The following is a 15,483-nucleotide window of genomic DNA, read 5'->3' as shown; positions in this document are numbered from 1 at the left end:
ACCGGTGAGTTTAGTCAAGTTTGGTCCCGTCCTTGAAAATTTTCATTAGTTCATGAAATACAAAAACAACTCTGAATGTTTTCTCAACTATTGCTGAATGATAATAGATCATCTAATAGATAGATGAGTTCAGCCAGACCTTTCTGTTGCACTGGCACAGCATTATAACATGAGATACCTTATGTTTTGCAAGCCAAACCTATGGGTAAATGACTTGTAATAATTCACACAGTTATTGTTTTCATTTAATTTAAGCTCTCTTCATTTTGCAGGCAAATTCAGTCTAAAATTAAGCAGTGTCTCCCATGTCCATGTTCATATCAGAAAAGAAACATGACATATTAAAGTATCAATATGCTCCCTAATAGTTCCCTGGACTCTGAATTGTAAAATGTGCGTGCTTCCTTTTTTATCCTTTTTATTTTCTGACACTCCCCCATCTCTCCCTCTCTCTCCCCCCAGTGAGTGCTTAATTGTCTTCCTGTCTATCTCTAGGTCTGTGTGTGTGTGTATCTGGCTCACATTTGTACATGTGTGTGGGTGTAGATGTGTGTGTACTAACGTGTCTGCCCTCTCCTTGCTCTCTAGCTCACTCCTGCAAGCAGCCGCGGAGCCCGGCCAATGCTGACGTTGTGGGTCTAGACCTGCCCTCCTACGGGTACACCCTGGTGTACACCTGTCAACCAGGTTATTTCCTCTCCGGGGGTTCAGAGCACCGTGTCTGCCGCTCTGACAGCAGCTGGACTGGCAAAGTGCCTGTCTGCAGAGGTATGTGGTTGGCGGAGGTCTACAAGGGCAGATGATGGAGAAGATGGCAGGGAGGAGGGGGGAAGGAGTAAAAGTTCAACTGTTAAAGATGCAGGGTAGGGGGGTTTAGATGAGTGCATACGCTTAGTATTTCAAAATCCATCTTATGTGTCATTTGCACTACTGCTCACTGTTAGTTATGTCAAATAAAACACTAATCAAATATAATGAACCATTGTGGTTTCTGTGATGTTTTCTGTCAACTAATTGCAATATTCCTGTTAAGAGTCTTTTGTGAACTTGTTTCAGCAGTGTGTTGATTTGTAAATGTTTGTTAAAACTGAGCCACCAGAGATCTTACCCAAGTGTGGAAAAGTTTAATGCAGGCAGCATGTTAAAGTTGAGCTGTGTTTACTTTTCCAACATCCTCCAGCTGTTAAGCCTTTCTGTGTATCACTACATCTTTGTGACATACATATTTATGTTCTTCTGCAGTCGGCTCCAAATCACATGAGAAAACTGTCAAACCCATACCAGGGACACCAAGCCCTAAAATTAATGGTGAGTTTTGAATTGCGCAAGCTGTTCAACGGGTAGCCACAGAAGTCAGCAGTCCTGCATCTGTTTTTTGATAGCATTAGCCTCAGCTATAAGAAAGTTTCTTTGACAGTACAAATTCTGTAGTCTATATCATTGCACTCTGCTCAGTGTTAGAACTGCAGCTATGCCCAGTGTATATGTTCATCAAAATCATAGAAGTTTCACTGTCTTCATACGTCCTTAGTCTTAGTGCTGTACATCAAAGTCAGCATTTCTTAGAGTAGAGGAAAGTGATTAGCATAGAACCTGATGTGTACTGTTTGTACTATGCCAAAACATGATCTGTTACCCTTTGTTTGCAGTTACATATGTGGTACTTTCTAAATAATTAAGAGTGAATAATTGATACAAAAAGATAATTAAATATTTATCCCTTATAGAATTACATTTTACATTTGCTTAATCAATATCATAAAAAGTAATAAACTATTAGGAATGCCAGACAATTGCAAAATAATGTTACGTGGCATCTAAGTCCCATTTCTATGTCTTAAAATGTAACTTGTTGAGTCAACGATTACTGAAAATTATCTAGTAAATACCAGGTAATTATTCTGACTGTTATTAGGTTTAGTTCCTGGTGCTAACTACAGGCAGTCACCTTTTTGCAAGGATAATTGTCTGATCATTTCCAAGTAAATAATTACAAGTAGATAATGACTGTGCTGTAGAAGTGCTACAAAAAGTTTTATCAGTGTTAAACTATTAAAAAAGTTCTGCTGAGTTCACAGAGTTATCTCTCAGAATGTATTTAATTATCATTAATTGATATTGTCAAAGCATATAAGGAATGTGATATTATTCAAATTGAATGAAAAGACTGTTATCAGCTGTTTGATATGTTGATTCCACTGCATAGCTAATTACCATTTTGCAGCACGGGTGCAAGTATTCAGCTTTAATTAAAAACATAATATTGATTAGATGTGTCTTAAAAAGATACATGTTAGACACTGCTGGTATAATGATAACTTTTGATAACCACATTTTCCTACATATGCATTTTTTTCATTTCTTTCATGCTATTATTTTAATGGCATTATTTAATGGGTTTTCTTTCATTTCTTCTTTCCTGAAGTTCCTGACGACGTCTTTGCCCCTGATTTCGTCTGGAAGGGTTCATATGATTACAAAGGCCTGAAACAGCCAATGACTTTGACAGTCACAAGCTTTAATGCCACGACAGGAAAAGTCAATGTAACTTTAACCGACAGTAGCATGGAGTTTCTGCTCTCTGGTGAGTCATCTATAAATCATCTGTCTTCTACTTCCTCCCCTCCGCCTCCCCTCTCCTCCTCTCACTACCGCTGCGTGTCACTTCCATTTATTTTGAGGGTGCCTCATGTCAATCAGTCAATCATCAAATGATCTCATGCATGAGAGTGGAAATTAACTATTGGCTCTAAAGACGGATGTATTAGTCTGCGCTGACTGACTAAATGCCCACTCAAGAGTCACTCGTCTCCTCCCCTCCTCCCTCGGTTTTTTCTGTTCTCATATTTTCTTACTGCTTATCTTCTCTTCTTTTTCTTTATTTTCTCTCCTTACCTCTCTCTGCTTCTTTTTCTTTTTTCTTCCTTTATCATTCCCCCACACACGTATTGCCTCATCTCTTCATTCACATAATTTCTCGTATTGCCTCTTGTCCTCTACCTTGTAGGAGTGTACAAGCGCCAGGAGGAACGGTTAATGCTCTTGCTGTACCAGATGAGAGCGCTGGCCCACAGCTCCTTGAGCAGGATTACTGATGAGACCTGGGCAATGGACGGATTTGTGAGTATACACAGGAATTTAAAGCAGCTGACCAGTGATCTTATGAAAATAACCAAGATTAAATAACTATAATAAATAATTAGTTTTTTCTCATCCTACTTACTGTGCCAACATAAAAAAAAAATCACAAGACATGAGAAGAAACTGTGTCAACAAGCGGGATAGTAATTTCCTGGCTTATTGTCTTTTTTTGTTTACATATATTTATATTGGCTGTACGTCAAATCACCAGGCACTCTCTATGAATCATTTCAGCATTCCCACATTGACAATTTGCTGAATAAGCTCAGCCACACCTGACATCTAAGGGACCTGGAACAACTGCAGAACAATTTTTGTTGGTGGAATTGAAGTTCCTCTTCTAAAATAAACTTCAAGGTCCACTTAATAACAGCGTGTGACAGGTGACTGCACACCGCTGAGCTATTGATAGCATACTTCACAGCTTCTAGAGCAGGGTTTCAAAAAACAAAGGTGTTATTTTCTAAAGTAGCATGACAGAATGTGTTGACTGTCATACTAAATGCAGTATATGTAGTTTTTGATGTGGTGTGCAATAGATGCAACACTCAAAAGCAGATTTTATTAATGACGTTGAAAAAAAAATACTGTTTCTCGAGCTCTGTTATTTTTTTTCTACCAGGTTTCAGCTGAGCCTGATGGTGGCAGCTATGTGTTCCAAGGCTTCATACAGGGTAAAGACTATGGACAGTTTGGACTACAGAGACTTGGTATGTGAAGTCCCATTTCCATTGGTCACTCCTCATCTTTCATTTTGATAAAAGTAAAGAAAGAGATGATATTTAAACCCCCCACTCCACGCAAAAATGTGTTCTGCATGAGCAGAGTTTGACATGGCTATTTTCACATTCATCTGCTGAAGGAGGAAAGTTTCCCTGTGTTCACCTTAAAGAGTTTAAGATGCATACTGTACATGCAAGCATGATTTGTGACATCACAACTAGCTTGGAAGCCAATTGTGGTTCAATGTGCAACTTACAAGTGTGATATGGAAACTTGAAACCTTCTGCACATTTACACTGATAATCTTGTGTCCGTCAGTGGTCATCAGTCAGAATTTTGAGGGAGACAAAATAGATGCAATTTTAAAAATTTTAACAAGATAATTGAATTTTTTGTGGAAACCTTTTATTTTGCTATCATAGCAAATACAGATTATATTACAAAATATTGCAAATGTGGAAATATGACCAGATTTTGTTGAGACAGATAGGAAAACATCTTTATCATGTACATATTTTCTCCTTTGCCTCACTATCACTGTTAGAACCATTATTCTCCTTCCAAATGGAGACATTTTCATTTAAAACATTGTTTTTTTGAAATACAAACTGAGGCCCAAATAGGATCTAATGTTTCTAGTAACACCTACTATTACTATGGTAAAAGCAAGTTGTAGGAAGTTGAGGCTAAATGGCAACACTCAATTTATAACCCAAAGATTTACAATACCTTTTTTTCAAACAATAAAGCTATGTATATGCTCTGTATTGACAGCATACATACATTTATAGTGCATTGCCTTTAATACCTGCTGTCAACCACCTATTGCCACACTCATATAGCAGAAAGTAGATTATTCCCTTCCACATCATTGTCATTCATTTCTTTGTGTTCACCCTTCCTGTTGTCATCATCTCATGATTGTCTTCAACAAGATTATCACAGTCACAATGATCATTATCAGTATGATCATTACGGTTGTCGTCTTTATCAACTGGCTGCTGCGTCTTCAACTTGTCATCGTTGTGATCACCTTCATCCTCATTATCATCATCGGCGTCGGCGTCACCAGCAGATGATACGTATCTTTCTATTATTCCATTTTGTTTCTTCTGTGTTTGTCATTTTGTTAATCTGAATATTTTAAATGGTCTTCATTCACATATTCTGTATATTGACTATTTTCCATATTCTTTTGCTAAATATAATGTTTTTCTTCCAGGTTTGAGTGTGAGAGAGAATGTTACACTCACTGACCCTGAAACCAACGGCTCCACCAACAGCAGTTCTGTTGCTGTCGCGATCCTCGTGCCTTTCTTTGCCCTCATCTTTGCAGGCCTGGGTTTTTATCTCTACAAACAGCGGTATGTACTGTAGAGTGTCCTGGTGTCTTCCATAGTAGCTCGGAACCCAAATTCAGTAGCTACTGTGGTCTATATCTGTTTGGTTCCCACTTGAGAAAGAAAATAGTACGTTTTCATGAGCCTGTGTCCCATGTTGAGTTTTAAAGTTATTTACCACAGATCTGATGTTGAAAAAGTTTTAGAAACCCAGATTTATGTAGATGATTATACAGTTGCAGCCAAAGGAAATGCACATCAAGATGAGGTAGATAGTACACTGTGGCCCACTTCCACAGCCTGCTTTACTGCAGGAAGTTTCCTCACTGGATACAGTAGCTTATGTGTGAGAGGCTTCAAAGCATGATGCAATATTAGTCAACCATCCACACCACATTACACAATAGCATACATCAGGCATTTTTAATGAGAACAACTTTAACTTCACTAGCAAGGACCACACCATCAATCGATATGTTTAAATGATTTATTAACGAAAACAAAAGATTATGTGCCAAGCTTGAACTCTTGTACTTCTTCAGTCTGTTGCTGCGCCCCGGACCCTACAGAGAGTAGGAAGGAGGGAAAAAGTAGAAGAAAGAAATGGGTGGGAGGGAGGGGCGCAGAATACGGATGAATGTATGTACTGTGTATAGATGGGTGGACAGTACATAAACGGAGAGCCTATGACGTGCTTTGTACTCATGTTAGTTACCAGTGAACTGGCATAGGGCTCCTCTGACTGATCTTTCATCAATAATTACCATTCAGCGTCATTTACCTACTGCAGCTGTCCACACCATGATAATGGAAACATGTTAATTGGATTTGAAGGAGTGGATATAATTAGGACACTGTCTGTCAACTAATGTGCAACCTCCTTTTTTTCCTCAGGAAAACAGATAAAGCGCAGTACACAGGATGCTCTGTCCACGAGAACAACAATGGACAGGCTACTTTTGAGAATCCCATGTACAACACAAACACAAAAGCTGCTGAGGGGAAAGTTGTCCGCTTTGACCCCAATCTCAACACCATCTGCACCATGGTTTGATGTCTGCTGAGTATGAGAGAAAGACAGAAGGAGAGAAAGAGAAACACATAGAGGCAGAATACAACTTTTCCTTGTTTGCTTAACATGAATATATATAGACATTTATATTTTCTGTTTCTGATGACATACAACAAAGACACAGAATTGCTTAGAAACATAAAGCACACTTTCAGCAACACTGCAGTTCGATCGTATACAGAATCTCAAAGATTAATGAGAAAGGAAGACCTTTCCAGATCTTCCCGTAGTTCGGTGAAGAGAAGTGGTTCTTTACACTCTGTGAGTGTTGTCTTTATGAATTAAAGAGCCTCTGGCATATAGATAAAAGAGAGTATTTTATGCTCTGTAGTATAAATATAGAGGGGTTACTTCACAATGCCAAATGAAAAATGTAAACTTTTTCTTTTCAATAAAACAGCCCCAGATCTAGACCCTTTTTTTTTTTCTTTTTTGGGGGGGAGGGGTTGTCTTAGTCTAGCGTTCACCCTGATGAGTTATTTTCTCTTACAGAGGTGAGGAGCCTCTCAACTGTGAGTTGATCAATGTAATCTTTAGAGTCTTTTTTCCAAGCAGTGGGGTGTATGAGAGGAGAGGAGAAAGTAGAAAAGAAACTGCCTCTCTTTAAATAGTGTTGATGCTGTTCAAAGTTATATGGTCAATTATACCTCTTAATTGGATGGTACCTCGTACTGACAAAATATATGGCCAGGGATGTAATTACTGAAGTGCAGTAAACATTTTCAATTTTTTGAGTGCCACTGGGAATGCTAGGGCTTTTATTGTTACAGTGCAGGTTCTCTGACAACAATAGAGTACATTTTCTTCACAAGAGATAAGTCAACATTAGAGTTTATTATCAAGTTGTGTGCAATGAATTTGTTTTTAACAGAAATGTTCTTTAAGTATGAGAGTTTAAATTGCTGGCTAGTCTTGAGAGTCTAGTCAAGGCATACTGTACCTTTCAGTATATTGGTCATGTGGGGCTGTACTCAAATCATCCATCTGTTTAACCTGTTCTTAACTTATTGAAACTGTTCTGAAAACTGATTTATTTTTACGGAATTTTGCTTACTATAATTTTCAAGCTTTTTGTGTCCCAAATAAACTAACATTAGAGTGATTTAACCCCAGCCTTGAGCCTGTATGTATCAATAATCTCAAAGTAGTTCCTTGCTTAATTATTTCAGGTTTTATTGATTGACAAAGTTGAAAATACCTACAGCTGGCCAGGTTTCCCAGAAGTTTATTTAAGCCTGGATGTTGGTAAATCAAAGTGCAAAATATGTCAATGGGCAGTCTGAGGTCAGATGAAGCTTGTTGTCTTGTTTTATGTTAATAAACGTTTTGACGTGTGTCTGCCTTACTTTAGAGTAATTCCAAGACAGAACAAGTGCAACTTCACATAATCTCTGTTTTTTTCATAAACTGAGCAGTGTTTATTGTTTTGTTATAATTCTTTTGGGAAACCGCACCTGAGTCAGTAAATTCCTGATCCGTTCTCCTACTCTGAGATACTTGATGAATACACGGCTTTGGCCTCTTTTATTGACACCCACTGCTACAAACGGTTATTTCAATGTCTTACTGAACCATCAGCTTCTGCCAACAAATGTACAGTATACATGAAAAATTTTGCACACTTAATAAACATGAGCCACCATCAGTATTGTACTATCATCCAAGTCAATCCATGTTTTAAAAGTGAAAAATTAATTTGACACTGTCATCACATTTCTACATCATTGCAGTGCCTTGAATACTGTATGGGCATATGTTTTTAAGGACGACATAACATACATTGCATTAGTAAGACAGTACATCAGTGTAATTTATCTGCACAGTTTGCAATGATTTAGCTCAGTGATGTCAGCTGTGATGGTTTATCTGAGAAGAGGTGTGTTTGAAAAGTAGCTCATAGTTTCATACCTGTGCATGTTGGCAAAAAGTGATCCAGTATAGCAATTGCTGCTATATAGTACTTTGTACCACTATGTTGATTCCTGTCATTGCTGTCCATTTTGTACATTTATACAGTTTTGATACTTGATGGCATTCTTTGGCAAGATGTCTTGTGTTATTGATATGTAATATATTTTGCGGGTTCATATTTCTTATGGATGAGAAAAGAAATGCATCTGGTAAAAAACAGCATACAGCAAGTCAGACTCCAGAGTAGAATAGAATACTTTTAAATGTACCACACAATTGTTATCCCATTCAAAAACCTGTGTGTATGAATATGTACATATTACAAAACTTTTGTAAAGAGATATATTTTTTATGCAAATAAAGCATTTGTAAGTTATTGAATATGTTGTGTAAAATTTCACATGTAAATGTCATGTAAGATCAAAAAATGTTTTGTATTTTTTCTTTATCAGCAGTGTATAAATCCTTAATTTATATATAAAACATAAAATAATGAACTTCCATCTTGCTATTCTCTTTTATTAATAGAGATGTCATGGCTTGGTTTAGCTTTTATCATTCATTCTAATGCTTCTTTCCGTTACAGATTTTCTAATGAGTTTTCCACTTGCTGACCACTGCTTGGTTTAGCCAAAATAAGCTTAGCACTGATATAATCTCCATCCAAGGGACACTGTAGCAATGCTTTGCGGCCTGTAATCCTTGTTAACATGAACACCTGGTGTGAGCAGAAATTCAGTCTCAACCTTTAAAACACAGTTTGAAAGAAGTGAAATGGTACTATAATTTGACTTCCCATCATCTGCATTTCCAGACATTCGAGAGCAGTCACACTGCAGCATTAGCTACTCTGAGCTTTCCTTGTCTCCGCTGTGATGTGAGTCTCATTTAACCTCCCTCTCTCTGTCACTATCAGTGGTTATAGATGGCTGAAATTTACTCTAGAAAAGAAAGAGCTGGGCACAAAATGAAATGACGTTTGAATGTACTTTACTTTGCATGTAAGATGACTTACAGTTGTAATTTCATTTTATTTATTTTTTTTTACAAATCTTCAGAGTGGGCAATTTTGATGACTGACCATTTATGGACTCTGGTAGAGATACAACAAAGGCTGCGAAAATAGGAAAAAAATTTATAGGCAAAATATGAACGTCAAAGCATTTGAGGGAAACCTGTTTTTTGCACAAAGAACAGAATTTACCATGACATGGTATCTATAATATGTGCATTTGTAACTGAAACTGTATAATTCTGGAAAACAGCAGTGTATCTGAGAAGAGTATGTTGAAGTTATCTTATTTGAAGTTAATGTTCAAACTTCAAATATCAAATAGGTAGATACCTGCCACAAACTTGTCAACATGAGGAGGTGACAGTTTGTCAGAACATCATTGTAACTGACTAAGATGAAGCTAATTGCAGCAATCGAAGAGAAAATGGAAGAGAGTGTGACAGAGATCACAGAACGCTCAATGAAGAAAGGATGAAGAGGCCCCATAAAAATCAAACAACGTACACTTGACTGGCAGGAACCAGTTTGATTTCAGGTTAAGCATATACTTTAAATTCTAAGCCTGGGATTTGTGTATGGATTAGAAATATTTGCTAGAAGGATTTTCTATTGAAGTTACTCCGAAGCTTCATCAAGCAGATTTTACCCAAAGGGTGATGATGTAATATAAGCTGGTGTTGAGCTGAGATGTCAAATAGGCTCAGGGTGTTTGTTCAGTATAGGTGTATGCTCAGTGTAATACACTAATAGCAATGCCTTCTAAACACTGACTTGACCCCCTGCTTGCTCTTAGAACAATATATAGCTTCATTAGAGCTCTGGTTTCTGTGTTGGAGAATCCCTTGAGAAACCTCTCTGGTGTTCAGCAGTGTGCTTCTGCTGCAGTTTGTACCATGTCATCCTACAAATGCTCAATTGAGTTCTGGTGACTGAGCAGGTTAGCGCAGTAAGCTGATTTCACTGTCCTGTTCATGGAGGCATTTGTGGTCTTGTGGCGTGGGCATGTGCCTGCTGTAGAAAATCAATTTGCAGAGGTGCATGTGCGGGTACAATGAAGGGATGTTCCTGGCTGCCTCTGATGTTCAGATACCCCGTGGCGTTCCTCCACTTTCATCAAGGGGCTGAATGTGTACCGTGAAATCACACCCCACAACATCGACAGCCAGCAATATTGACACGTTGCATGACAAATGGAAGCACTGGCGGTTTTGTACATAATACTAGTTCTCACCAGCATAAAACAACAGGAACTCTTATTGATCTGAATGAGCACTGTTGATAGAATCCTCTAACAGGCAGGGTTTTTCACTCTTTATCCTGTATATCACAATGCCTTGTGTTTACAGAGAGAAGCAGAAGTTGGTGAAGTTGTTGGTTTTCCTCCCTCATGCGTGTCAAAGCATAATGAGTTGTGTGTGCTTTCATGGATCTTTTGGCTCTAATGCGCTGGATTGTCAGTAGACTAACTAGCTTCTCTCTCACTGCATATTTCAGTCTTTCACTAATGAGCCATTTTCAACCACTCTGCTCTCATTGGCCAGATGTCCGCAGGGTGGTGGACTGTTCTCTACAAATGGGAAGCTGTTGAGAAAGGAAAACAAGAAAATATCAGTTATTGACACCATTAAATGCAGGTAAAGCTATCTGAATGTTATGTTTTAATTGTCTCAGGACTAAAACAAAGAATCCATGTTTTTACTAATTATTTTACTCAGCATTTTCATCTACATATTTTTGACTAAAGAAATCAGAGCTTAATCTATTTTGATCTGGTTGATTTTTAAGAGCACAAATTCCTAATGATTCGTGCACTCAGTAGCAGCATTTTCATTGCTCATAACAATGAAATTCATGTAAAGGTTATGTCTTGGAAAATAGACTGGGATTTAATATTCTGGACAACAGTTTCCGAGAGCAGGACCTAAATGAGTTATATAGTTTAATATACCCTTTTTAATCTTAAAGTGGATGAATAATGTAAATTCCTCCATAATCATTTCAATGAAATACATTTTTAACCCACAGTTAAATCACATGGGCATTGGGGAAAAGCCTACAGTAGATTGAGGAAGTCTCTGGTTGATATGAATTGAAGGGTGTTAGGTGGTGTTAACTGAGGTCAATGACTATCAACACTACCTAACATGAAAGCAACGGTGAGCAGAAGTGTGTTTTTCTGGGGTGGAGGGGCAGGATCACTGTTGATCCTGAGCACAAAAATGTTTAATTATCGGGGCAATTCTCATCATAAATCACGAGCAGGATCCATAATGTTAGACCAACGCATTTTGGTTTGTGGCCTTCATCGGGCTTATCCATGACAGGTCATCCCCGAAGAAGGCCAAAATGCGTTGGTTTGACAATAAAGTTGTTCTGTATACTACAAGGGTTGCTGGAGTTTTGACCTTTTCACACTTTTTCCCTTCTCCATGCACCTAGGAAGTAGGTGAAGTTGTACTCTGTTTCTACAGGGTCCTGTGTATCATACATTTAATTAGAATAATGTTAAGTTTTAGATGCATATGTGTTGCTAGATTTCTTTCTAACCTTACCAAAAAGCAAAGGACATTTTGGGAAATATGCTTATTCGCTTTCTTGCCGAGAGTTAGATGAGAAGATCGATTCTAAAGTCCCCAAACTGGAGACTCTCCTCCCCCCGGCTGCGCCTTGAGATCCTGTCCATGAATATCACAAACAGAAATGTGACAAGGGACATCTCTGGCAGAATCCACCACAAACATGTTTGTGCAGAGAACACAGACACAGCTCTCACTTTGGTTATATAGGGCCCGGATGGCTCGTAGCAATAGCCCTGGTACCCCATACACCCACAGTACCCCTCACAGGACCCCCTGGGGGACACAATCGATAGCGCTCTCATGTAGACTGTATGGGCAATCTCCCATGACCCCCCCAGCAACCCTGCTGGTCCACCGTTCCCTGGCCAATGGAATCCACCTTGCTCTTGGATCTGAGTTCCTTTCCAGCACCCTTAAATAAACTTGCCTAGGGAGGCTGAGCAGTGTGATACCCCGATAATTGGAGCACCTCCTTTTTAAAAATGGGAACTACCACCCCGGTCTGCTACTCCACAGGCACTGTCCCCGACCTCCATGCAACACTGAAGCGGCGTGTCAGCCAAGACAGCCCTACGATGTCCAGAGCCTTCAGCATCTCAAGGCGAATCTCATCCACACCTGGCGCCCTGCCACCGAGGAGCTTCTTGACCACCCTTCGAGACCTCTGCCAGGGATATGGGTGAGGCTTCCCCTGAGTCTTAAAACTCTGCCTCCTCCACAGAGGACGCCGACGCGTCCTCTGTTCAGTCTGGTTCAGTAGTTCCTCAAAATGCTCTTTCCAATGCTCAACAATATCCCCAGTCAGGGTCAGCAGTTCTCCCCTGCTGAACACAGCCTGAGCCATGCCCTGCTTTCCCCTCCTGAGTTGGTTTGCCAGAACTTCCGCGAGGCCAACCAAAAGTCCCTCTCCATGTCTCGCTTGTTTAATCTGTACCAAAACCGAAGTGTAAAAATTAATAACAAGTTGTGATTTTGAGTTATGTGTCGGACTATTTCTTGGCTTTTTTTTTTCCAAAAATGTCAAACTATTCCTTTAATTTACTGATTCTAGAAGAATAACATTTGAACATCCATTTCTGTCTCACTCAATCAGCTCACTGACTTAAGCTAACAAGTTGACTTGTTGCATCCCCTTCCCATTGCAAGTTTTTCTCTGTTAGTGTTTAAAAATACTACATAAAGATAAATAAATGTGTACAAACCTTAGGAATTAGGATCCCCATAAATAGACACTGTGTGGATGACACTGTCAATAAAAATAGCATTTTAATAAGTTTCATAAATCAGGCATTGCATCTCGGCATCATCACTGACAGTTGCCATGTGCAGATCAGGATTAAAAACAATTACTGTACCGTGTACAGTTACTATGAATATACTTTGTGAGGAATGTTTTATAGTGCTGCAGAGACGTATTGACAAATCACATCATATCTGAGTACATATTGATGATACACATTAAATGCTACTATAATGTCAAACATAGAGAAGTTGACAGCTCTAGGCTAAATGCTTGACTAGATGATGGCACATGCTAAAAATGTGTTTCAAACAATAGCTTATGTTAGATTCACGCTGTAACACAATGTAAAACATTAGGAAAAAATATATAAATGTCACCTGCACATAGCTCTTTATCCACATGTTGCTGGACATGCAGATCAGAGAATACCTGGAAGGGGAATTACAAAAGCCATCCTTGAGCAAGATCCATATGACCTTGATATACAAAACCAGTGTGAACACTAAAGCTCTTCTCGGCACATGACAACTTTGATCTAATTGCTCACAGGGTGTCCAACTTAATAGTCCACCTGTCTTCAGCAATTAATTGTGGGAATTTTCTAAATTAGCTTCTAATGCCTCGTGACATGCTCCTGAAGGAAGCAGATTCAGTTTGATGTGAAATAAGCAGCTGCACACAACAGATTTTTTCTTTTTCTTATTCTTTGAAAAAGATGCAGCCAATCACATCTGTCACATACGACATTCTTCACCGCAAAAAAAAATCACTTCTCCCACAAGACAAATCCTTAAGACGTCAAATTAAAGCTGGTAATGTACTCTGCTGTATGGAGGATGAGCCTTGCGAACGTTAGTTTTAAAAACACACAGCGCATTATTGCAATTCCATCAGCTCTCAAAGCCTCAATCACACCAGTCTTAAAAAACTCCTATGCTCCCCCAAAATCCCCCTCAGGAAAATCCAGAGAAAAGAAACCAAACAACATAACAGAGGAGCCTGCTTTTGATCACTCTGGCTTGTGAGTGAGTAATTGGGCTTCATAATTGAAACAGCATGTGTAATATTTTGTTCAGGGGGCCAGAACAACTGAACAGCAGTACTGCTCTCTCTTTGTTTTCCTTGACTTATATTTTGTTAATACAGTAACAAACACAAACCAAAAACAAATCTCACTGGCTTTATGTGGAACATTAATATTGAAAGGCAGTTCAAATGGCACACCAAGAAGCACTTTAAAAATATTATTTTGCCTAAAATATGACTTGATTTTATTGTGGTGTTAAGTGATACATTTGTACAGTATGTACAGTCATGTAATTAGAAACCAAGAACACCACGGCAAATGTGATTTAAAAAAAAACCTCCAGATTTATTCAAACACTCACACCTGAGAGACTGAACCAGTGATTCACTCTCCTGTGTTTTGTCTGTCTTGTCTAACCTATGAATGAAATCAACAAATAATATGGCTGCAGTTATGAGCCATGAATTAATATGTGACATTTCATCTTGTTAATGAAATGTTTGGACATGATATACAACCTCTCAGTTAAGGATTGTGTTATAAATCATAGGACGCTGACATTTTGGATTTGTTACCATGCATGCTCTGCAGGAAGTGGACCTCATTTCAGCATAAAACTGAAGGGGAGGGGAAAGTGTGCCACATATAATGCTATCTAAGTATATGATTGAGCACATTTGTCCTGCGAGGAATAATCACATGTTGTTCTGCTGATGTTAATGGGCCACAGTGTTGCCTGCAGCGGCCTCTGAAAGAGGACGGCTTAAGTTTTCCATTAAAGAGCACACACAGAGAACTCGTAGCTGTGCGTGGCAGGGATTTGTGTGACAAAGTGGCAGGTCTATGCACAGGTTTATTTATTTACGTATTTAGTTAGATGTTTTTTTTTTCCTTTAGCTCTATTCAGTGTTTTGGTGACTAACTTAACTATGCCTCAGTGGATGGAGAGACACTAGACATGGTGTGTGAGTAGCTATTAAGGGGTGACGTGCAATTTTGGTGTCAAAGATCACTGGATGTGTGTGTTTTGGACGCCCTCATGTTCAGACCAGGTCAAAAACACAAAGGCACAGCTGGGATTCAAGAACACATTAGCTTACAATCTTTTTGTGGATAATTTTGCAGATTGTATCTATAAGTAGATAAATAAATCCAAATTGCTCATGCTGTAAAACTTCGAGCATTTTTCATTCTAGCTGTTTACTGTACAAAATGGCTGTGTATGATGGTGTTTGTATGCAACATAATGCATGAAGTGGGGAGTGTGGAGGCGGCAACATTCTCTTCAGATGTCAGAGACTGTTTGATGGATGACCCACACTGTCCCTGCAGTTAACTGCCACTTCTGTTTGTCTCTTTGCTAAATTTTGTTGAACCGTCTCTTTGGACCAGAGCAACATTGTAAGAACGTTATCTCCTCCCTTCTAATTAA

At 38.8% G+C, this 15,483-nt stretch overlaps 1 protein-coding gene across 2 annotated transcripts in view; it reads left to right on the top strand.

The window, feature by feature from the left end:
- Positions 1–8,568, top strand: part of LOC122881629 (CUB and sushi domain-containing protein 3-like) — a 229,266-nt gene extending 220,698 nt beyond the window's left edge. For both annotated transcript variants that reach the window (XM_044208068.1, XM_044208067.1), the window contains exons 64-70: positions 589–768; positions 1,243–1,308; positions 2,426–2,584; positions 3,008–3,120; positions 3,764–3,851; positions 5,087–5,228; positions 6,099–8,568. In XM_044208068.1, the coding sequence (XP_044064003.1) occupies positions 589–768; positions 1,243–1,308; positions 2,426–2,584; positions 3,008–3,120; positions 3,764–3,851; positions 5,087–5,228; positions 6,099–6,258 (908 nt within the window). In that variant the 3' untranslated portion in view covers positions 6,259–8,568. The remainder of the gene's footprint in view (positions 1–588; positions 769–1,242; positions 1,309–2,425; positions 2,585–3,007; positions 3,121–3,763; positions 3,852–5,086; positions 5,229–6,098) is intronic.
- The last annotated feature ends 6,915 nt before the right edge of the window (positions 8,569–15,483 follow it).

Source organism: Siniperca chuatsi, linkage group LG9 (genome assembly GCF_020085105.1).
Source record: "Siniperca chuatsi isolate FFG_IHB_CAS linkage group LG9, ASM2008510v1, whole genome shotgun sequence".
Classification (NCBI taxonomy): Eukaryota; Metazoa; Chordata; class Actinopteri; order Centrarchiformes; family Sinipercidae; genus Siniperca; species Siniperca chuatsi.
The sequence above is the reverse complement of the archived record's forward strand: the minus strand, read 5'-3'. Positions and strand labels throughout refer to the sequence as shown.